At 40.5% G+C, this 19,021-nt stretch overlaps 1 protein-coding gene across 1 annotated transcript; it reads right to left on the reverse strand.

The window, feature by feature from the left end:
• Positions 1 to 1,781: 1,781 nt before the first annotated feature.
• MSC (musculin) lies at positions 1,782 to 4,522 on the reverse strand. Its single transcript, XM_079155083.1, has 2 exons — positions 3,742 to 4,522; positions 1,782 to 2,809 (listed from the first exon to the last, which is right to left on the reverse strand). The coding sequence occupies exons 1-2, from the start codon at positions 4,273 to 4,275 to the stop codon at positions 2,723 to 2,725; spliced, it is 621 nt and encodes a 206-aa protein (XP_079011209.1). The 5' UTR covers positions 4,276 to 4,522; the 3' UTR covers positions 1,782 to 2,722.
• Positions 4,523 to 19,021: the final 14,499 nt, after the last annotated feature.

Consider the following 19,021-nt stretch of genomic DNA (forward strand, 5'->3'; position numbering starts at 1 on the left):
AAATATTGCAAATATTATTTATTTACTTATGAAAATTCAAAATATTTCCTTTTTTATTCAAGTGTCCATTCTTATTTGTATTTATTATAAACAGGTATTCTTTCTGTTTTTTTTTTTTTCTGTGTGCTCTCCTGGGGCATTTCTTTTATGAAACTTTTGGAAATGGGACCCAGTCCTTTTGTTTGTTCCATTTTCCTTTTTTTTGCAATGAGGTCCTGCTCTGTTGCCCAATCTGGCCTCAAACCTCATAACTCTCCAGACTTGGCTTCCTATGCAGCTCAGATTATAGACATGTGCCCCTGTACCTGGCTTTGGACCCAGTCTCTAAGGTTGGTCTGAAGTTGGTCCCCTTTACCTGAGTGTTTCCCTCTGTTTCCTTTGGTAGCCAGTTCAGTCTATAAAAAAGGATTGCTTTTTAAATACAGGTTGGTTTTTATGCCCTAGGCAATCCTCTCGGGCAGGGACTGATATTACTGTAGATGAGGAAACTGAGGCTGGGAGGGGTGAACTAGCTTGCACAAGGTCACTAACCCAGTGGGGTGGCAGAGTTGGGTTTTCAGACTAGGATCTCCTTATCCAACATACTGAACCCCTCCAGCCCCTAACTTGCTGGAAGTTTTAGAAATGTCCTTGACTAAGTTCTAGCTTCCAGCAGACACCCCAAGGTCAAGAAACCTGCTTCCCAGAACAAATGAAGTATTTTTGACCATGCTGGGATTTCCTGCCACTCAGTACTTCAGGTTTCCTTTTCCAGAAAGGCCCTGAGATACCACAGAGTCCAATGTAACCTCCATCCCCCAGTCAGGTATCTGGCAGCTGAAGACTGGATCCCAAGGGCTGGATCCCTGAGGCCTTGAGGGATGGGGGTATGAACAAGCTCAAGAAAATGGTGTCAGAAGGCAGCTCTCCAGAGTCTGAGTTTGGTTTAGTTCAAAACAGGAAGTCATGCTCCCCACCTCTCTCTCACCTCCTAACTAAAGTCCAGCTGTGTTTTCTCTCTTTGGTCAAGAAAACTGCCTTTTGATTTTTATAAAAATAAGTACAGGCAGAACCCCAAATTGGGTGGTAAAGTAGATTTGCCCTTCACGCTTTTTAAAAATCTTCTATGAAAAGAAATGTTGCTTTTGAATAGATCATCATTTTTAAAATTGCTCTTATGAATTTTTTAAGTTAATGCAGTAAAAATGGAAGAGAATAACATGGAAAATGAGGTGGTATGTGTTAAAAAGACCAAATATTTGAAAAAAGGAGTTTTACTGAAATACAAATTATCTTCTTAAATTGTGTTCTTCTGCCTCCCAGTTAGACTTGAGATCTGGGCAACTCTGGTGGGTGGGCATTTAGGTATTCTTGAACTACTTGCAATTGTGTATGCTGGAGTGTGATTTAACTTATTAAATACGTGTGTGTGTGTGTGTGTGTGTGTGTGTAAGAGAAACATGCACAAATATTAGTTTCGGGAATGTTTTCTTCTCAAGGTAGCTATGGCCTCAAAAGACTCTGAGGGACTTTTTTAGTTCTCCATTTCTTGCCTTTCAGGAGTCATTACTTCAAAGAAAAATCAGAAATATAAAAATTAAGTTAAAAAAAAAAAAGCATTTTGGAAATGCAACCAAAGCTCTATCACCACCATCCCGCCTGTCAGTGAGTGAGCGAGCAACCCGTCAAAGAACTGAGATCAGCTCCTTTAAAATTAACTTCCAGACCAAACCCTCTCAGGTAATATGCAACAAAGACCACGTTCTGATGCACCCAGGGACACAGAATTTTCACACTTTTATTATTCATAAAAAAATAAATTTATTTACATCTGTTATTTATTGTGGTAGTGCAGCCTCATGGCAGCGACGCAGTACCTCTAATCATGGTAACCATTGTCAACGGGTTCCAAACAGCTCCAAAAGTCCTCCTCCAGGCAGGGAAGAACTTGGGCTGCTGAGGGAAGAACGTGGGTACCAGAAGTGGTGTTGGGGAAAGGGCGGCCAAAGCTTGGCAGGGCTGTGAAGCCTGTCGGGTGGGGGGAAAGTCCGGGATCAAGAGTGAGGGAACTGCGAGGGAGAAGGGAGAGGCCAGAAGTAAACCCAAACCAGGCTGGGATCACCAGACTGGGAGTCGGTGGGTAGGGAGAGGTCAGACCGCAGCAAGAAAGTTGAACAGCCCAGAGCGCACCTGGCAAATCTGCCTTGGCTGGTCTCCGCAATGCGTCTCCATCTCACCCTGTGCTAAGCGGGCATCCGCCCGCCTGTTCCGAGGGCGCTGCCTGGTGAGCACGAAACTGGTCCAGCTGCGCCACACTCTTTTCTTTGCAACTTAAAAACGTGGATCCCACGCCTCGACTTTTAAGCGGATCAAGAGAGCTCTCTAACCATTGTCTAACCGTGAAAGGCCTAGGTTGTGCAGAATTCTGCCACCACATACTGACAAGTCCGGCTCAGCGCAGATACTAGCCCCTAAGCGGTTGGGTGCTGGGCTCAGCGGTGAATGAGTCCATAAGACTAAGGCCCCAGATTGGATCTAGGTCCGTGCTCGCCCTAAGGAGGGAGGGTCCTTCTGATTACAAATCGTGGTCGCCGGACACCTGCCCTGTTTACAGTTCCAGGCAAGTGGAAGGGTCCGGGAGAATCCTACGGAACCTTCTGCCCATTCTCTGGTGTTCTCCCTTCTTTCTGTGGCTCCCAAACACATGCAGTTAACAATCCCATCAAGTGAGTTCCAGTCCTATCTAAGCAGTGGTTCCACATAATCTGCTAGCTGCGGAAACTTCTTTGGTGTCAGAATCGGGTCGTCCCGAGACCACGAATGGCCACGTCTGTAAAATTGAAAAAAATTAAAATTTAAAAAGGCATCAAATATTGAGGAGAAGCGGCCGTCTTAAACCGAAACTACTCTCCTACGTGAACCCCAGATACCCTTGGCTTTCAGTAGTTCAGTTTTTATCAGCGTTCTGGAAATGCGTGAGTCTTGTCTCTAAACTAGGATTTTAATCTTACTAGACACTGATTATTGGAGGCATGCGGTATCCATTCACGCTTCTTCCGGGTCTGTGCCCCCTCGGTAATACGGGGAAGTCTGTATGAGTTTGGGCTTTTGTCTTTTAATTCCTTCTCTCCCCCCCCCCCCCCCTCCGCCCCCCCCCCCCCCCCTCCTCTTCCTCATCTGCTCCGATTAGGAACTGAGGCTTCAACAGGTTTGGATGCGATCTTTCCAAAACTTGGAGAGTTGGCAGGTCAGAGAGGGACTTTCCAGACAATCCCGTCCGGGGAAACCCTGCTATTCCGCATCAATTAAAAAAAAAAAAAAAAATCCAAAAGTTATTTTTTAGAAATCGATCTTCCCTCCTTTTTAAAAGGAAGTAGGATTTGCTGATTGAAACCGGCCAGTTTCTAACCTGGAAAAAGTTGGGCGATTGAGAATTTGCCATTCAATTTGCAATCGGCTAGTAAACTCTGTTGGAACTTAGATTCACCCCGGAAGTAGGATATTAGCTAATATCTGTCACTGGATGAAACACCATGGAAACTGATCAGAATGATGCAAACATGGAAAACTGGATGATTCTTCTCCAGAAAGATGACTGACCCCTCCTCCCTTGATATGGGAGAAGCTAAAGGGCTTCCCAGCCACCCATCCTGGAAACCTCCCTTTCGGGTCCTTCTAGGAGTCTGACCCAGCCCGGGGCCCAGGAGCCAGTCTGGACATCTCTGGGCTGTTTGCCCCGGGACTCCCGCGCGGCGTCCCTACCAGGTTCACCGGGTGCACATAGCCGTTTTCATAACGATCCTCCTGCAGCAACTGCCGAAGGTGAGCGATGTAACTGGAAGCGAGTCGCAGCGTGTCCAGTTTGGAGAGTTTGGTGTCCGGGGGTACCCAGGGCAGGCTAGTCTTCAGCCTGGAGAAGGCTTTGCTTAGCACACGCATTCGAGCGCGTTCTCGGGCGTTGGCTGCATTCCGCTGCGACTGCTTGCACTCCGCGGCCGAGCCCTTGGCTGGTAGTGACTTTTTGCCACAGCTTCCTGCACCGCCACCTGTGCCGCCACTCCCAGTCACACGGGGCCTCTTCCTCTTGCAGCCTCCTGAGTCGCTCGCTGAGCTCAGAGAGCACTGCTCCTCCTCGCCGTCGGGGTCCTCCTCCTCGGCAGACGAGTTGTCACTGGGAGAGGCGTAACTGCGCTCGGCGCCGCGGAGAGGCAGCCTTTTGGAGGCGGGGACCGGGTAACCCCGCTGCAGCCCCCGCAGCTCCATCTCTTCGGGGTCACTCACCGAGCCTGTGGACATAGCGTCTTCCCCCGCGCCCACGCGCGCTCGCCTTCCTCCCCGCTGGCCAGTATCTCGGTCTCCGCCTTCAGCTCCCTGATGGAGGCCGGGGCCAGGGGAAGCTCGGAGGAGGACCGAAGACCTGCGCCCTGAGGCGCGGAGGCGTGAGAGTGAAGTGGGCGGTGAAAGTGAGCGCGCCCCGCAGCTGACCCCGGAGGATGAAGCCCAGAAATTGACCTCGGGATCCAGGGTCCGCACGCACAACCACTAGCTGTGCCTTTTGACAGGACTATTTATCTGTACTCGTCGGAACAAACCACCCCCGACAAAGAAGAGGGGTTTGGAAAGGGGGGCAAGAGGTGGGGCAGGGGCGTGGAAGGGGTGGGGATCGCTTTGCGGCGCACAGAGGAGCGGGTGATGGGGGCGGGGGAAGGGACCATCTCTACAGAGTCAAAATTTGGGCCCGAGGCCCCACTGACCCTTAGGATGTCTGTGCAAGATAAGTGTGCTATGGAGGAACAAAGGGCGACCCCTCATTCCTACCCAATCCATCCCCACACTCAACTGTGTAGCAAAGATTGCCAGACACAGACCCCAGAATCCGGATTCTGCCGGCTGCTTCTCTCCCAGTCTTTTCAGTAGAAGTCAGTTTTTCAAGTTCATCACTCACGACCTATCCAAGGCTGTCCAACAGAAAAGGCAAAACAAGCAAGCCACCCCAACAATGTGCAACAGTCACCTCTCATTCTTCTCCTGTTTTCCTTTCATATAGCTTTATGATTTATACAGCACTTTCATCTATATTGTTTCGTTTCGTCTTCAAACAACATCTGTAGCTTAAATGTTATCTCCACTTTGCAGAATCACCAGGCTGGTTTAAAAAAAAAAAATCCGTATTTAGGATCCCTGACTTGTTGGTACTCTAATCGCTACATGTCTACCCACTACACACCAATGGATTTTTATCTGTTAGTTTTCAGTATTGAGAGTTCCCTGTGTGTTTGTTTTTAATGCTTGCGGTAGAGGACCCTGTCCTAACTCTTTTAGTTATATTTAAGGAATCCATTACTATCTTAGATGTGGTATTGAAGAGCAAGCTACCGGACACAGAATGTCTTAAGTCAGCACAATCATCCTGTCAAAGTAAAAGAACGACAAAGCAACATCTAGAATTATCATGTCCCATTCCATCAAAACATAAAACACCTGTCCCTCCCCCAAAGGAAACAAAACAGAATTCGCGTCTCCTCATTTCCTAACTGGAAGGCTGTTGCAATGCGTGGTCAGGGTATGGGTACTTCCTTTTAGAAACCATGTCAGTGGTCAGCCTCTCAGAGAGCGTGGGCTATGTGCCAATGTCATGTGAGCAGCCCACGGAGGAATTCAGCCCCTATGAGGTTGCGGTATGGTTATTCCCTTTTACCACGAGGAAACTGAACTTTCGCAGTTAACTTGGTGGTTCCTTTGTCCGTCCACCTAAAGAAGTCCGCAGGTTCCCAAAATGAACGAGGTGCATCGTCCCTTTGGGACAGAGAAGGCAGAAGCCACTGGGTCAGCTTCGCTCCAGCGGATTCTTACAGCAGAACAAATGCGAAGGGCTGTGTGCCTGAAGTGCCGCGACAGGTGGCTGGCCAGGACTGACTTCATCACTCAGGCATGGTTCCACCTTGTCTCCCAGGCCATGCTCCTCTCGTGGGGGATGTTTCGCACAATCTGTCCTGCTTGTCCCCATTGAACACTTTTTCTTTCTCCCTGTACATTTTGTCTGTGGTTGGGTAGTGGGGGATGGGCACATTCTGGGACAAGCTCAGTAAAAAGATCCTTTTGCTCTCAGTTCTCTCTGGGCTGAAGAAACGCGGGATTATTTGACAGAGCATGGAAATTTTCTTAGAGCGCTTGAACTTGAACTTGACTCTAAGCATGCTTGGCTAGGCTAAGGAGGGGAGAGAGACAAAGACGTAAGGAGGAGATCTCAGGCTAGCTTTTTGCATCGCCTATTGATGACTTGAAGCTATCAGTATAAATACATAGTCTCACACATTAGGGGCAGGCATATAGGTTTTTAAAATCTGGATTGTTTATACAGGTGCAGAACAAAGTCTTTCTTTAGAAAAGATTAATGGTTGGGAGAGCACTACATTTCTCTAAACAGTCCCAAGAACTGTACCCAGCCTCAACACTAAGGGGGTCATGGCCAGTTTCCTTTTCTTGAAGAAACTCCCTGACCCTAACAATTCAGGCATATTTTTCATAGATTTTTGCCTTCCTTCTCTGTTCTTTCTTCTTTCTCTTTCTTCCCTTCCCTTCCCTTCCTCCTTCTGCTCTTTTTAAAGAAAGTCAGCTATTTTATTTTTGTTTCTTCATTTGTCTTCCTTTCATTTTCATTTCTCTCTATTTCATTCTACTTACATTTTCACCCTTTTACTCCCCCCCCCCCGCAGTTTTCGGGATGTATAATGAAGATTAGGAAATAATTTTAAATGTATTTTGGTTAGTATAGAATTCCAGATTGCTTTCATGTGTCTGTAACATCTGACGTTTGTCACCTCTTTTACAGTACTTTTACTTTTTCTTCTCTGTGGATGATCATAACATCTGGCAAGTTTAACAGTGTAAGTATAATTCTTTTTTCACTGTTTTGATGTAGCCATACATTGCAAGTAAATAAATAATGAAGCCTTAGTTTTTGTATCAAAAAGCACTCTGAAACCAATTTCTGTTTGCCTCTGCTTTACAAACTTTTAAATTTGTAATAGATATATACTGTTGTCTATCATGTCCATTGATGGTCTTGAAATTATCTATCTTCTTTGTAAATATGCAGTGGTGGGTGAGTGGGGTTGAAGTTACTTTATAAAGCAAACACTAATACATTTAATAATTTTTCCTCAACTTGGCTTTCTGCTTACTGGATATGTAATTTTGGGCAATTTGCTCTTTTTTTTTTTTTTTTTTTTGCTAATGTTTTGGGTGTGTTAAGTTACATGAAATATATTATCAAAATTAATTTCAACTTTTAAATTATTATGTAGTTATTAAAAGTTTAGAATTATATACGTAGGTTCTATTACATTGCGGTTGGATAGTTTGGGGATTGACCTCAGGGATTATGCACTGAACTTCTACTATCCGCTGTTGGTGAGAGAGACTCCCACTCCTTTGGAGGGCACATCGCATGAAAATAGTCATGATAATACAGTAAGCCCATGTGACATCACTTTTCCCTGTCATCTGGCCTGCATCTCACCATGTGTACTTAACCTGTGCAATCCTGCAAAACTGTCAACATGCTGAAAAGCACTTCCAGTATTGGGATTTCCACACCCTTTATAAAACAAACCTTTATCTGAAGAAGTGTAGGGTTTGAGATACAGGACTGGGTGGGCTACTTTGAAATTAGGGCTCCAGTGACCAGTTCTTGGACTTTTCAGCACAATGTTGTGATGAGAATACAATGCCCCGAACAGGAAGATGAAAGTTTGCCTCCTGTGATGTGCCAGTCAAGTGATATGCAAGCAATGCGGTGTTTGAGTTGCCTGCAGGGTGCAGCATTAGGGCAGGATCTCCCCAGACCCAGCCGTTTTTTCTGCTCCTCTAAGTAAAGACCTGGACCCTTCTCTAGGTCTAGTTCAGCCTCTTTTCTGGTGTCACCCAGTATGTCACCACTATCCAGCCATCATCAGGCTGGCAGCCATGAGATCAGGAGATTGAGGGAACCCAGAGAAAGAAGCCTCTGTCATCCCTGACGTTGCTAGTCCTCAGCTGCTGATCTATTTTTCCAAGAGTTTGCTGCAGGAGTTTTGTTCCTTCCACTGTGCCTCCCATTGCCTTAGTTTGTAGGAGACCAAGTCTAGATGCAATAGAATCGTGGAGACTGGAGGTAGGGAGTAAAGCTGGGAGTTAAGAATGAGAAGTGAGGCTGGGGTGCAGAGAGGAAAAGTGATAAGACTCAATAGAGACCTGATTTTCACTGCTCTGTGAGAAAGAAGACAGAAGTCCTCATCGATTGTCTTGACAACTAACAATACAGGTGGCTTCAGGAAAAAAAAAAAATCTATCTATATATCTATCATTTATCTATCTATTTTAGACTTTAGGGAACCCCAGATTCCAAGTGAAATGTTGTGTATTTCCTGCAAAGAACTCTGAATACTCCATTAACTAGCTCTCAGGAAGAAAGGCCCTGTGATGAAGACCCCTGTGGAGGCCTGTTTGCAAATCCATGGCCCTCAACCATGATGTTGGAGAATCCTGAAGGATGAGTCAGTCTGAGTAGGACTGAGGCTTATGGGTCTAAGAGCAACCTTATTTTTAAAAATAAGAATCAGTCTTTCATTCTTAGGTAGACACTAAGAAAATTCTGTCTTGGGGAATTTCCTCTTTCTAAGTACTTTTGATTTTATTGGCACTACTTAGAAAATATTGAGTCACCTCTTGAAATTGTCACATAGCTCTGGCCTTCAGTGTTGATGTCAAGTCTTCTTTGATTTAATTATGCAGTTAGGAGGGAAGTGTCACCTTACCACCAGGCATGTTCTGGGAAAAAACCCCTTCAGCTATGAACATTAAGAGGTCAAATCAGACTGACTGAGACAGGCTTCCCTGGAAAATGTGGAGCACTGTCCAAGGTCATTAGTACATTATTGTTCCCATCTCTGGTGGGGACTCATTCTTTCCTGCTTCCTCTGCCCAGTCCTGGACTCTGTTCATCATCTGTATAATTAAATGTCTCCTGGTTCCAGAAGAAAGTTCTCATATAATAAATACTTTGTAGTATCAGAGAGCAGGGATTCTGTACTCTTTTTCAACCAATCCCTTAACCAATTCTTTTATTAAAAACTGGCCAAGACTATTTACATATAAGATTTACTTTCCTAACCCAGGCCTCTTATTCTTTAAAAGGGACTCCTTAATAGACAATCAGAACAGGGAGGTATTTGGCTCAGTATTCCCAATTTTTCTTTATTTTAAAATTTTTTGCTTGTTTATGCTGCTTCACCAAATTAGCAGGAAAGAAAATGTGATATATATATATATATGTATATATATATATATATACATATATATATATATACATATATGATGGACTATTACTCAGAAGAATGAAATTATGGCATTTGATGATAAATGGAGTTAGAGACTATCATGATAAGTCAAATAAGCCAAACCCAAAAACCAAAGGCTGAATGTGTTCTCAGATATGTGCTTGCTAATTCACAATAAGGGGGAGGGATATGGGTAGGGAAGAATAGAGTCACTTTATATTAGGTAGAGGGGAGTGAAAGGAGAGGAAGGGGTATGCGGATAAGAAGGATAGTAGAGTGAAACAGACATTATTACCTCGTGTATGTATATGACTGCATGACCAATGTGATCCTGCAATATGTATAATCAGAAAAAGGAGAAATTACACTCCATTTATGTATGATCTATCAAAATGTTTAAATGCATTCTACTGTCATGTACAACAAATTAGAACAAAATTTTTAAAAAACTTTAAAAAAATACCCAGCTATATTCTTCTGAAGTTTGCAGTCCTGAAGGAGAATATGAGGCTGTTGGAAATAGGAGACAAGGTATTCTCCCACCTTGTCTCACCACCCAGTCCCTATCCTTCCTAGATTACTATATTTGAGCAACTTCCTTTAGGAAAGAGAGGAGCAGAATTCAAATAAACAAGAAAATGAAAAGACTAAACTGCAAGCTCAATGAAGGCAGAAGCTATCTTGTCCTTATGCGTATCTCCAGGGTCTAATAGCCCCATGGAAGGAGCCACCAGCAGAGCTGATGATTGAAGATATTCACCAACCCATCAGCACAACAGTGTCTGTACCCATAATTCATGGGAGACACATACTCAACCCGTTATTTGCCTTTCATTTAACCAACTCAGTCTCCTATGTGCTCTATTCCACTGCCAAAACTTAGACCCAAGTACATTTCTCATTAATTGGATGGATTTCTAAAGATTTCCTATTTTCACATTAGTTTATATATCCATTTATTTATCATAACTGGTATTTGCCCCAAACGCTAGAGTTAGTTTAGATAATTGAAGAATCATTCTTATTGTAAACGTCCCAGCAATGCTAGTTTCTGCTTATAAAATCCATCCTTAAATGCTATTTGTAATTGTTTTCTCCTATTTGAAAAATATTCTGAATTTTCATAACATTTCCGGAATTTACAGACCTATAATGCCACATGGAAAAACTATTAGCATAGATTAAGAAGAGAGGAAGGCCAAGTGCAGGGCTCTTAAAAGTCCACACATTTAATGCTGAGCTGAGAAGGAGAATTCAAAGAAAGAAAGGCAGTAATCAGAGAGTTGAGAGGAAAACCAAGAGAGAAGTGTTTCTGAAAGCAAGGGAGGTTTTCACCCGGAAGTAATGGGTGGGGACTTCCACTTGAGGTGGTCTGGTACAATCGCATTTTGAGTGAGAACCAAAATATAAATATATAAAACCAAAAGAGAGAGCCATGTTTAAAAGAAAAAAAATTCTCTTTGGACTAGGTGTGGAATGGAAAGTGAATGCTGAGTGAGGCTAAAGCTCCTGCCAGGTCCTCTGGGTCTGCTTCAGGCAGGAAAATCCAGGAGTTGAGTTCCTTTGTAGATAAAGGAACAAAATGGTCCCATGAATGGTGGGAGACTGACCTGGGTCAGTGTTCAAATGAGGATGTTGAATCCAGTAAGCAAGTAAAGGGAAGCAGACCAGCCAGGCCAGCAAATTGACTTCAGGATTGGGCCGGTTTTGACTCATGTTTCTCCTAATTATGGGTCACTTTTTTCTTGCATCTTTGCATATCTGTTCATTATTGACTGGATGCCAAATTGAGTGAGATTTGACCATTGAGTCCTGGCCATTTTTGTATTCCTGTACATTTTATTGAATTTTGTTCTGGGATACAGTTAAATTACTTGGCTCTAATATGATCCTTTGGGGTCTTCCTTTTAAGATGTGGGGAAGGAATTGGAGCATTCCTCATTCTGGGGCTATTTATTCCCCACAACCAAGGTGAGCCTCTCCTGAGCACTTAGCAATGCCCTGTGAATCGTGAGATTTCCTAGTCTGACAGGAGCAAGTGTTCCTGGAATTGTGTGAGTACCTGGTACTATTCCCTTTCCTTAGTGCTTCTTCCTTCAGTCTCTAGTAATTTTCTCATATCTTTGTGATGATTGGCTGAATGCTCCAGGACTCCTGCAGACATCCAGGTTGACTTCCTGTGCACCTCCCTTCTCTCTTGTAACCTCTTCTGTGAATTCTAGCTGCCTTGATTTTCCCAGACCCCCAGTTCTGACTTCTCAATTCAGGCCCCTCCTGGACTTCCTCTTCCAACTCCCCAATAGCTGGGGCAATTGTAGGGCCTACAGGTTTGTTTCCCATCTTTCGGAGTTCACTGTCCTTCATTGCCTCATGTCCAATGTTATGAGAACCATTTTTTTTTTTATGGTTGTTTGAGGCAGAAGGGAAGTTTCATCCCTGTTCATCTTGGTCATAACTGGAAGTTTTTGGACTAACACTTTAATAGGAGATTGTATTGTTATTTCATTTTTATGTTGTTTTCAACATGGCTGTCTTTCTATTCATTTTATGCTATTCTTTAATGTTTTTCAACAATACTTTGTAACTTTCAGAGTATAATTTTTGCATTTGTTAAATTTATTTCTAAATATTGTATTATTTTGGATGCCGTAGAAATTATTTTTTCTTTAATTTTCAGTGTTCACTAGTAGCATATAAAATGCTATTTTTTTTTTCCCTCCACAAACCAATTTTCATCCCCATTGAGAATACATGCTTAAGATCATCTCTATGTTCAATAGTTACTGCCTTGATGCAATCCTTTTAGAAGGGAAATTTTAATAAGTCATTAGCCTGGAAACAGGAACTAGGGCCTCTAGAAATTAAGTACATGGTAACTTTGGGTGACAGAAGTGACCCAGGGAACATCACAGTACAATGCCACTTTTAAAATTTCTGGAAATAATTTGTTTCCCTTCTTTCAATGACATCCTTATATTTAAGTTTTGTAAACCTCTCATCCTCAAAATTTGGAAGTAAACTGATTTTCATTCAGTGAAGAGAACTGCAATTTAGAAATGAGTTTACAAATGGCATCCAGCAGTTAATACCTATGCTAAAGATGCAAAATCCAGTTCCATAGGCTTGAAAGTCTACCAAAAGTGACCCGTATGTTGGTACATGAACAAGGAGTTCTCACTGAATGCATGCGGATAATGTACTACTGTGTCGACCTTATTAAGGTCATAGAGTAAAATCTTGTGCTGGGGTCTTTCTGTTGCTGAGATTGGCATCAAATTTGTGATCCTCCTGTCTCAGCCTCCTGAGTCACTGGGATTACAGGCAAGCAACAGTGTGCCCAGCTGCGGGGTCCTTTTCTAAGGAAGATTTTATTAGCATTAGCCACCAAAAATGAAATGAGTCCTACCTGGGACACCAAACCAAGAAGGCTGCCACAGACTGGAAGGAGGAAACTCCCTCCTTGATTGCCTGTCTCTTTTTGGCCTAGATTGGGCGGGGCCCCACATGCCTTCTGGGAGGTTTGAAAAGCCTGCCACCTGAACACGGGCAGGGAGAAACCCTTGCATTCTACGCTCTGGGCATAGCGAATTACTTGCACCTAAACACTCTGCGCTCCGTCTCCTGCATATTCCTAGACTCTTGGTAACACGTCCTCTTTTCTTGTCCTCTCCCTTTCCGAATCTCATCACTAATTCTCATTCTTTTTTTTTTTTAATTAAAATATTTTTTACTTTTACAGACACATTTTGATTCATTGTACACAAATGGGGTACAACTTTTCCTTTCTATGATTGTACGCAATGTAGACTCACACCATTCATGTAATCATACATGTACACAGGGTAATACTGTCTGTTTCATTCTGTTTTTCCATCCCCTCCCCCTCCCACCCCTTTTTCCTTGACATCTTCCAAAGTTCCTTCATTCTTCTCTTCCCCGCGCCACCCCCCCTCGTTATATATTGTCATGCACTTATCAGAGAAAACATTGGGGCTTTGGTTTATTTACACATTTTTGTTTTACACATTTGTCTTGTACACTACAAACTTTTTAAACATGTTTATTCATTTCAGTAGTTTTAAAGTAGATTCTTTAGGATTTTCTGTATACAAAATTATGTTATCTGCAAGTAGAGGTAGTTTTACATCTTCCTTTCTAATCCGGCTGCCTTTTATCTATTTTTCTTTCCTAATTTCCCTAGATAAAATTTCAGTACATGTTGAGTAAAAGGGGCAAGATTATATCCTTCTATTGTTCCTGATCTTAGGGGGAAAGCATTCTTTAGTTCACAATAAGTATGATGTTAGCTGTGGATTTTTGTAGATGTCCTTTGTAAGTTCAAGAAAACATTATTCCATCCCTAGTTTGTTTAATGTTTTTATCATGAAAGGGTGTCAGACTTGGTTAAATGTTTCTTTCGTTTTCATCTATTGAGAAAATAATATTTTTCTATCGATATGATATATTACAATAACTAGCTTTGTGATATTAAGCCAACCTTGAATTTCAAAAATAAATCTCAATTGGTCACCATGTGTAATCATTTTTATATGTTGCTAGGTTTGATTTGCTGGCATTTTAATCTGGACATTTGTGTTATATTCATAAGAGATTTTGGTTTCCCTTTCTTTTATCTTTTGTTTTGGTGGTAGGGTAATGCTGCCTACATAGAATGAGTTGGGGAGTATTCTTGCATTTCTATTTTTTCCAAACCTTTCTGAAGGATTGGTATTATTCTCTGAATGTTAGGTAGAATTCACTACTGCATCTCATGGGTTTTTTTCTGTGAATATTTTTTTTCTCACAAATTTAATTTCTTATCAAAGATCTTTCAGAAATTTTATTTCTTCTTGAGTCATTTTTGGTAGTATGTGTCTTTAGCTGCCTTTGTCCATAATATTTAGATTATCAAATTTGTTGCTATATAATTCTTCAAAGTATTCTTTCATGTACTATTTGTTTCTGTAGGATGAATAATAACGTTCTTTCTTTAATTTCTCAATTTAGTAATTTGAGTCCTGTTTCTTTTCTTTTTGGACAATGTAGTTGTTTGTTAAGTTTGCCAATCTTTTCAAAGAACTCATTGATTTAAAAAAAAAAAAAACCTGTATTCTCCATATTACTATTTTCCCTTTAATCATTGTTTTCTTCCAAATTCTACTAGCGTTTGATTTAGTCTGTTCTTATTTTCTATCTTCTTTTTTTAAATTTCTTTATTTTGATTCATTGTAAACAAATGGGATGCAACTTGTTTCTCTGGTTGTACATGAAGTAGAGGCATACCATTTGTGTAATCATACATTTACATAGGGCAATGATGTTTGACTCATTCTGCTATTTTTCCTTTCCCCCACCCCTCCCACCCCTCTTTTTCCTCTATATAATCCATCCTTTCTCCATTCTTGCCTCCCTCCCACCCCCCATAATATATCATCATCCACTTATCAGCGAGATCATTCGTCCTTTGGTTTTTTGGGATTGGCTTATCTCACTTAGCATGATATTCTCCAACTCCATCCATTTGCCTGCAAATGCTATAATTTTATTCTTCTTTATGGCTTAGTAATATTCCACTGTGTATATGTACTACAGTTTCGTTATCCATTTATCTATTGAAGGTCATCTAGGTTAGTTCCACAATCTGGCTATTGTGAATTGAGCAGCTATGAACATTGATGTGGCTGCATCTCTGTAGTATGCTGATTTTGAGTCCTTTGGGTATAGACCAAGGAGTGGGATAGCTGGGTCAAATGGTGGTTCCATTCCAAGTTTTCTAAGGAATCTTCACGCTGCTTTCCAGAGTGGCTGCACTAATTTGCAACCCCAGCAGCAATGTATGAGTGTACCTTTCTCCCCACATCCTCGCCAACAACTATTGTTGCTTTGTGTTCTTGATAATCGCCATTCTAATTGGGGTGAGATGGAATCTTAGGGTAGTTTTGATTTGCATTTCTCTTATTACTAGAGAAGTTGAACATTTTTTCATATACCTGTTGATTGCTTGTACATCTTCTTCTGTGAAGTGTCTGCTCATTTCCTTAGCCCATTTGTTGATTGGGTTATTTGTATTCTTGGTGTAAAATTTTTTTGAGTTCTATACAGATTCAACGCAATTCCAATTAAAATCCAATGACATAACTCACGGAAATAGAGCAAGCAATCATGAAATTCATTTGGAAATATAAGAGACCCAGAATAGCTAAAGCAATCCTTAGCAGGAAGAGTGAAGCAAGAGGTATCACAATACCAGAACTTCGACTATACTACAGAGCAATAGTAATAAAAATGGCATGGTATTGGCACCAAAATAGGTAGATCAATGGTACAGAATAGAGGACACAGAGACAAACCCAAATAAATACAGTTTTCTCATACTAGACAAAGGTGCCAAAAACATACAATGGAGAAAAGACAGCCTGTTCAACAAATGGTGCTGGGAAAACTGGAAATCCATTTGCAGCAGAATGAAACTAAGCCCCTATTTCTCACCCTGCACAAAACTCAACTCAGAAAGGATGAAGGACCTTGGAATCAGACCAGAGACCCTGCACCTTATAGAAGAAAAAGTTGCTCCAAATCTTCATCATGTTGGCTTAGGATCAGACTTCCTTAACAGGACTCCCAAAGCACAAGAAATAAAAGCAGGAATCAATAATTTGTATGGATTCAAACTAAAAAGATTTTCTCAGCAAAGGAAACTATCAGCAATGTGAAGAGAGAGCCTACAGAGTGGGAGAAAATCTTTGCCACTCATACTTCAGATAGAGCACTAATTTCAAGAATCTATAAAGAACTCAAAATTTTCTAGCTTCTTAAAGTGTAAAGTTAGGCTATTGATTTGAGCTCTTCTTTTGTTTTCTGCTCTTCTAATCATTTTATACCCATTATACTACACAAACATGTCATTTTAAACACTTTTAGCTCATTCATAAGATAAAGGAAAGACAAAAACATTTATCTTATTAGAATCAAGAGACACCATCATTCATACTCTTCCATCATTATTGTACTTTAACTTTCACAATTTGATAATGTATTCATGAAATAATCTATAGACAGTTTTAACACACTAAAGTGCCCTTTTAAACTTATGTGATTGTCCTAAATTATTTATTAGGTTTTACTTTTTAAAATAAGTTTATTGTGGTAAAAAAATAAATGACAAATGTTATCATATTAACCATTTTTAAGTGTACAGTGTGTGAATGCATTAAACATAGTCATAATGTTATGTAACCATGGCTAGTATCTCTCTCCAGAGCTCTTTCATCTTTTAAAGTGGAAACTCTACATCCATTAAATAAGCACTCTCCATTACCCCTTCCTTTCAGCTCTTGGCAATCACCAGCTTATGTTCTCTCCCTATGACTTTGACTATTTTAAATACCTCATATCAGTGGGATCATATGGTATTTTCTTTTTTCGACTATTTCATTTCACTTAGTTTAATGTCCTCAAAGGTCATTCATGTTATATCATGTGCCAGAATTTCCTTCCTTTTCAAGGCCAAATATTTCATGGCCTGTGTGTGTCATTTTGCTTACTCATTCATTGTCAACAGAAACTTGGTAGTTTCTGTTTTAGCTTTGTGAATAATGCTGCTTTTTAAAAATTTATTTATTTTTCAATTATTATTATTCTTTTACATTTATTTTGATTCATTGTACACAAATGGGGTACAACCGTTGTTTCTCTGGTTGTACACAAAGTAGAGTTGCACCATTTGTGTAATCATACATGTACACAGGGTAATGATGTCTGTCTCATTGTTATTTTTCCTTCTCTCCACCCTTTTCCTCTATACAATCCATCCTTCCTCCATTCTTGCCTCCCTCCCACCCCCTGTTTTGTATCATCATTCGCTTATCAGAAAGATCATTTGACCTTTGGTTTATTGCGCTTGGCTTTTCTCACTTATCATGATATTCTCCAACTGCATCCATTTACCTGCAAATGCCATAATTTTACTCTTCTTTACAGCTGAGTAATATTCCATTGTGTATATATACCACAGTTTCTTAATCTGTTTATCAATTGATGAGTATCTAGGTTGGTTCCACAATCTAGCTATTGTGAATTGAGCAGCTATGAACATTGATGTGGCTGCACTGCTTTGAATGTGGATGTGCCCATATCTTCTTGAGACTCTGCTTTTAATTATTTTAGGTACATATTCAGAAATGAAATTGCTGCATCTATTTTTAAATTTTGAGGAACTACTATAATGGTTTCCACAGCCATACCATTTTAATTTCCCATGATAGTGCACAGGGCAATTTTTCCATTTTTATTTCCTGGGGTTTTGTTTGTTTGTTTTATTACTTTTTTAGTAACCATCTTAATGCATGTATGGTGGTATTTCCTTGAAGCTATGATTTGTATTTCTTCAAAATTAATAATATTGAACATTTTCTCATGTACTAATTGGCTATTTATCTATCTTCTTTGGGGAAATATCCATTCCAGTACTTTTCCCACTTTCAAATTTGTTGTTTGTTGTTGCTTATTTGTTTTTGAGTTTAGGAAGTTCTGCATATATCCTGGATACCAAACCCTTATGCAATATATGCTTTGCAAATTTTCCTTCATTTTGTGGGTTTTTTAAAACTCGTTTGTAGTGCCTTTTGATACATGTAATTCAATTTTTTTCTTATAGTCCGATTTGTCTTTTGTTTCTTGTGCCTTTGATACTATATCCAAGGACTGACTGCCAAATCCAATTTTGTGAAGGTTTTGCCTATGATTTCTTTTAAGAGTTTTAAAGTTTTAGCTCCTTGATTCACTGTGAATTAGTTTTCATAAATGGGGTTCAGTAAAGATACAACTTTATCATTTGCATGTAGATATCCAGTTTTTCCAGCAACAGACTATCCTTTCCCTTTTTGATGGTCTGATAGCCTTGTCAAAAATCATGTGACCATACATGTGAGGGTTTATTCCTGGTCTTTTTATATTTTGTTCTATTGGTATATAGGTCTGTCTTTTTTCTACTACTATACCGTTTTGATTACTGAATCTTTGATCAGGAAGTTTGAGTTCTTGCATTTTCATGATTCATCTGATCATTTGGTGTCTCTTGATACATTGGATGAGTTTTATGATGGTTTTTCTTATTTCTGCAAAAAAGCATTATTATTAGGATTCTATTAAGGATTTCACTGAATCTATAGATACCTTTGGGCAGTATTGCCATCTTAACAATTCTGTTTTTCAATCCACATATATGGCATGTGTTCCTTCAATCAAGTTTCATATTTTCCATTGTATTAGTCTTTCATTTCTTTGGTTAAGTTAATTCTCAGGAGTGCTTTTCTTTTGGATACTATTGTAAATGGAATTGCTTTTGTAATTTCCAGTTCAGATTATTATCAGTCTATATAGAGATGCAACTGTCCTTTGCATCTTAACTTTGTGTATTGACACTTTGCTGAATTTTTTTATTAGTTATAATAGATTTCTGGTAGACTTCTCAGGGTTCTATTTTGACTTCATTTTTTGTGATATTGGGGATTGGATTCAGGGATGCTTTATCACTGCACAATATTACCACCCTTTTTATTTTTTAATTTGAAACAGAATCTCATTAAGTTGCCCAGGCTGGCCTCAAACCTGATTCATTCTGCCTCAGCCTCCTGAGTAGCTGGGTTTACACATGTGTACCACAAGGGCAGTGCCTGGTTTAGAATTTTACACAGATAAGGTGACACCATAGGCAAATAGAG

Source organism: Sciurus vulgaris, assembly GCF_902686455.1.
Source record: "Sciurus vulgaris genome assembly, chromosome: 1".
In the NCBI taxonomy this organism is placed as follows: domain Eukaryota; kingdom Metazoa; phylum Chordata; class Mammalia; order Rodentia; family Sciuridae; genus Sciurus; species Sciurus vulgaris.

What these genes read in the sequence shown, in the direction of transcription:
- MSC (XM_079155083.1), bottom strand. Translation starts at nt 4,275, where the DNA reads ATGTCCACAGGCTCGGTGAGTGACCCCGAAGAGATGGAGCTGCGGGGG. An exon ending in ATGTGCACCCGGTGAACCTG is followed by an intron (nt 2,810 to 3,741) that starts GTAGGGACGCCG and finishes TCAATTTTACAG; the next exon opens with ACGTGGCCATTCGTGGTCTC.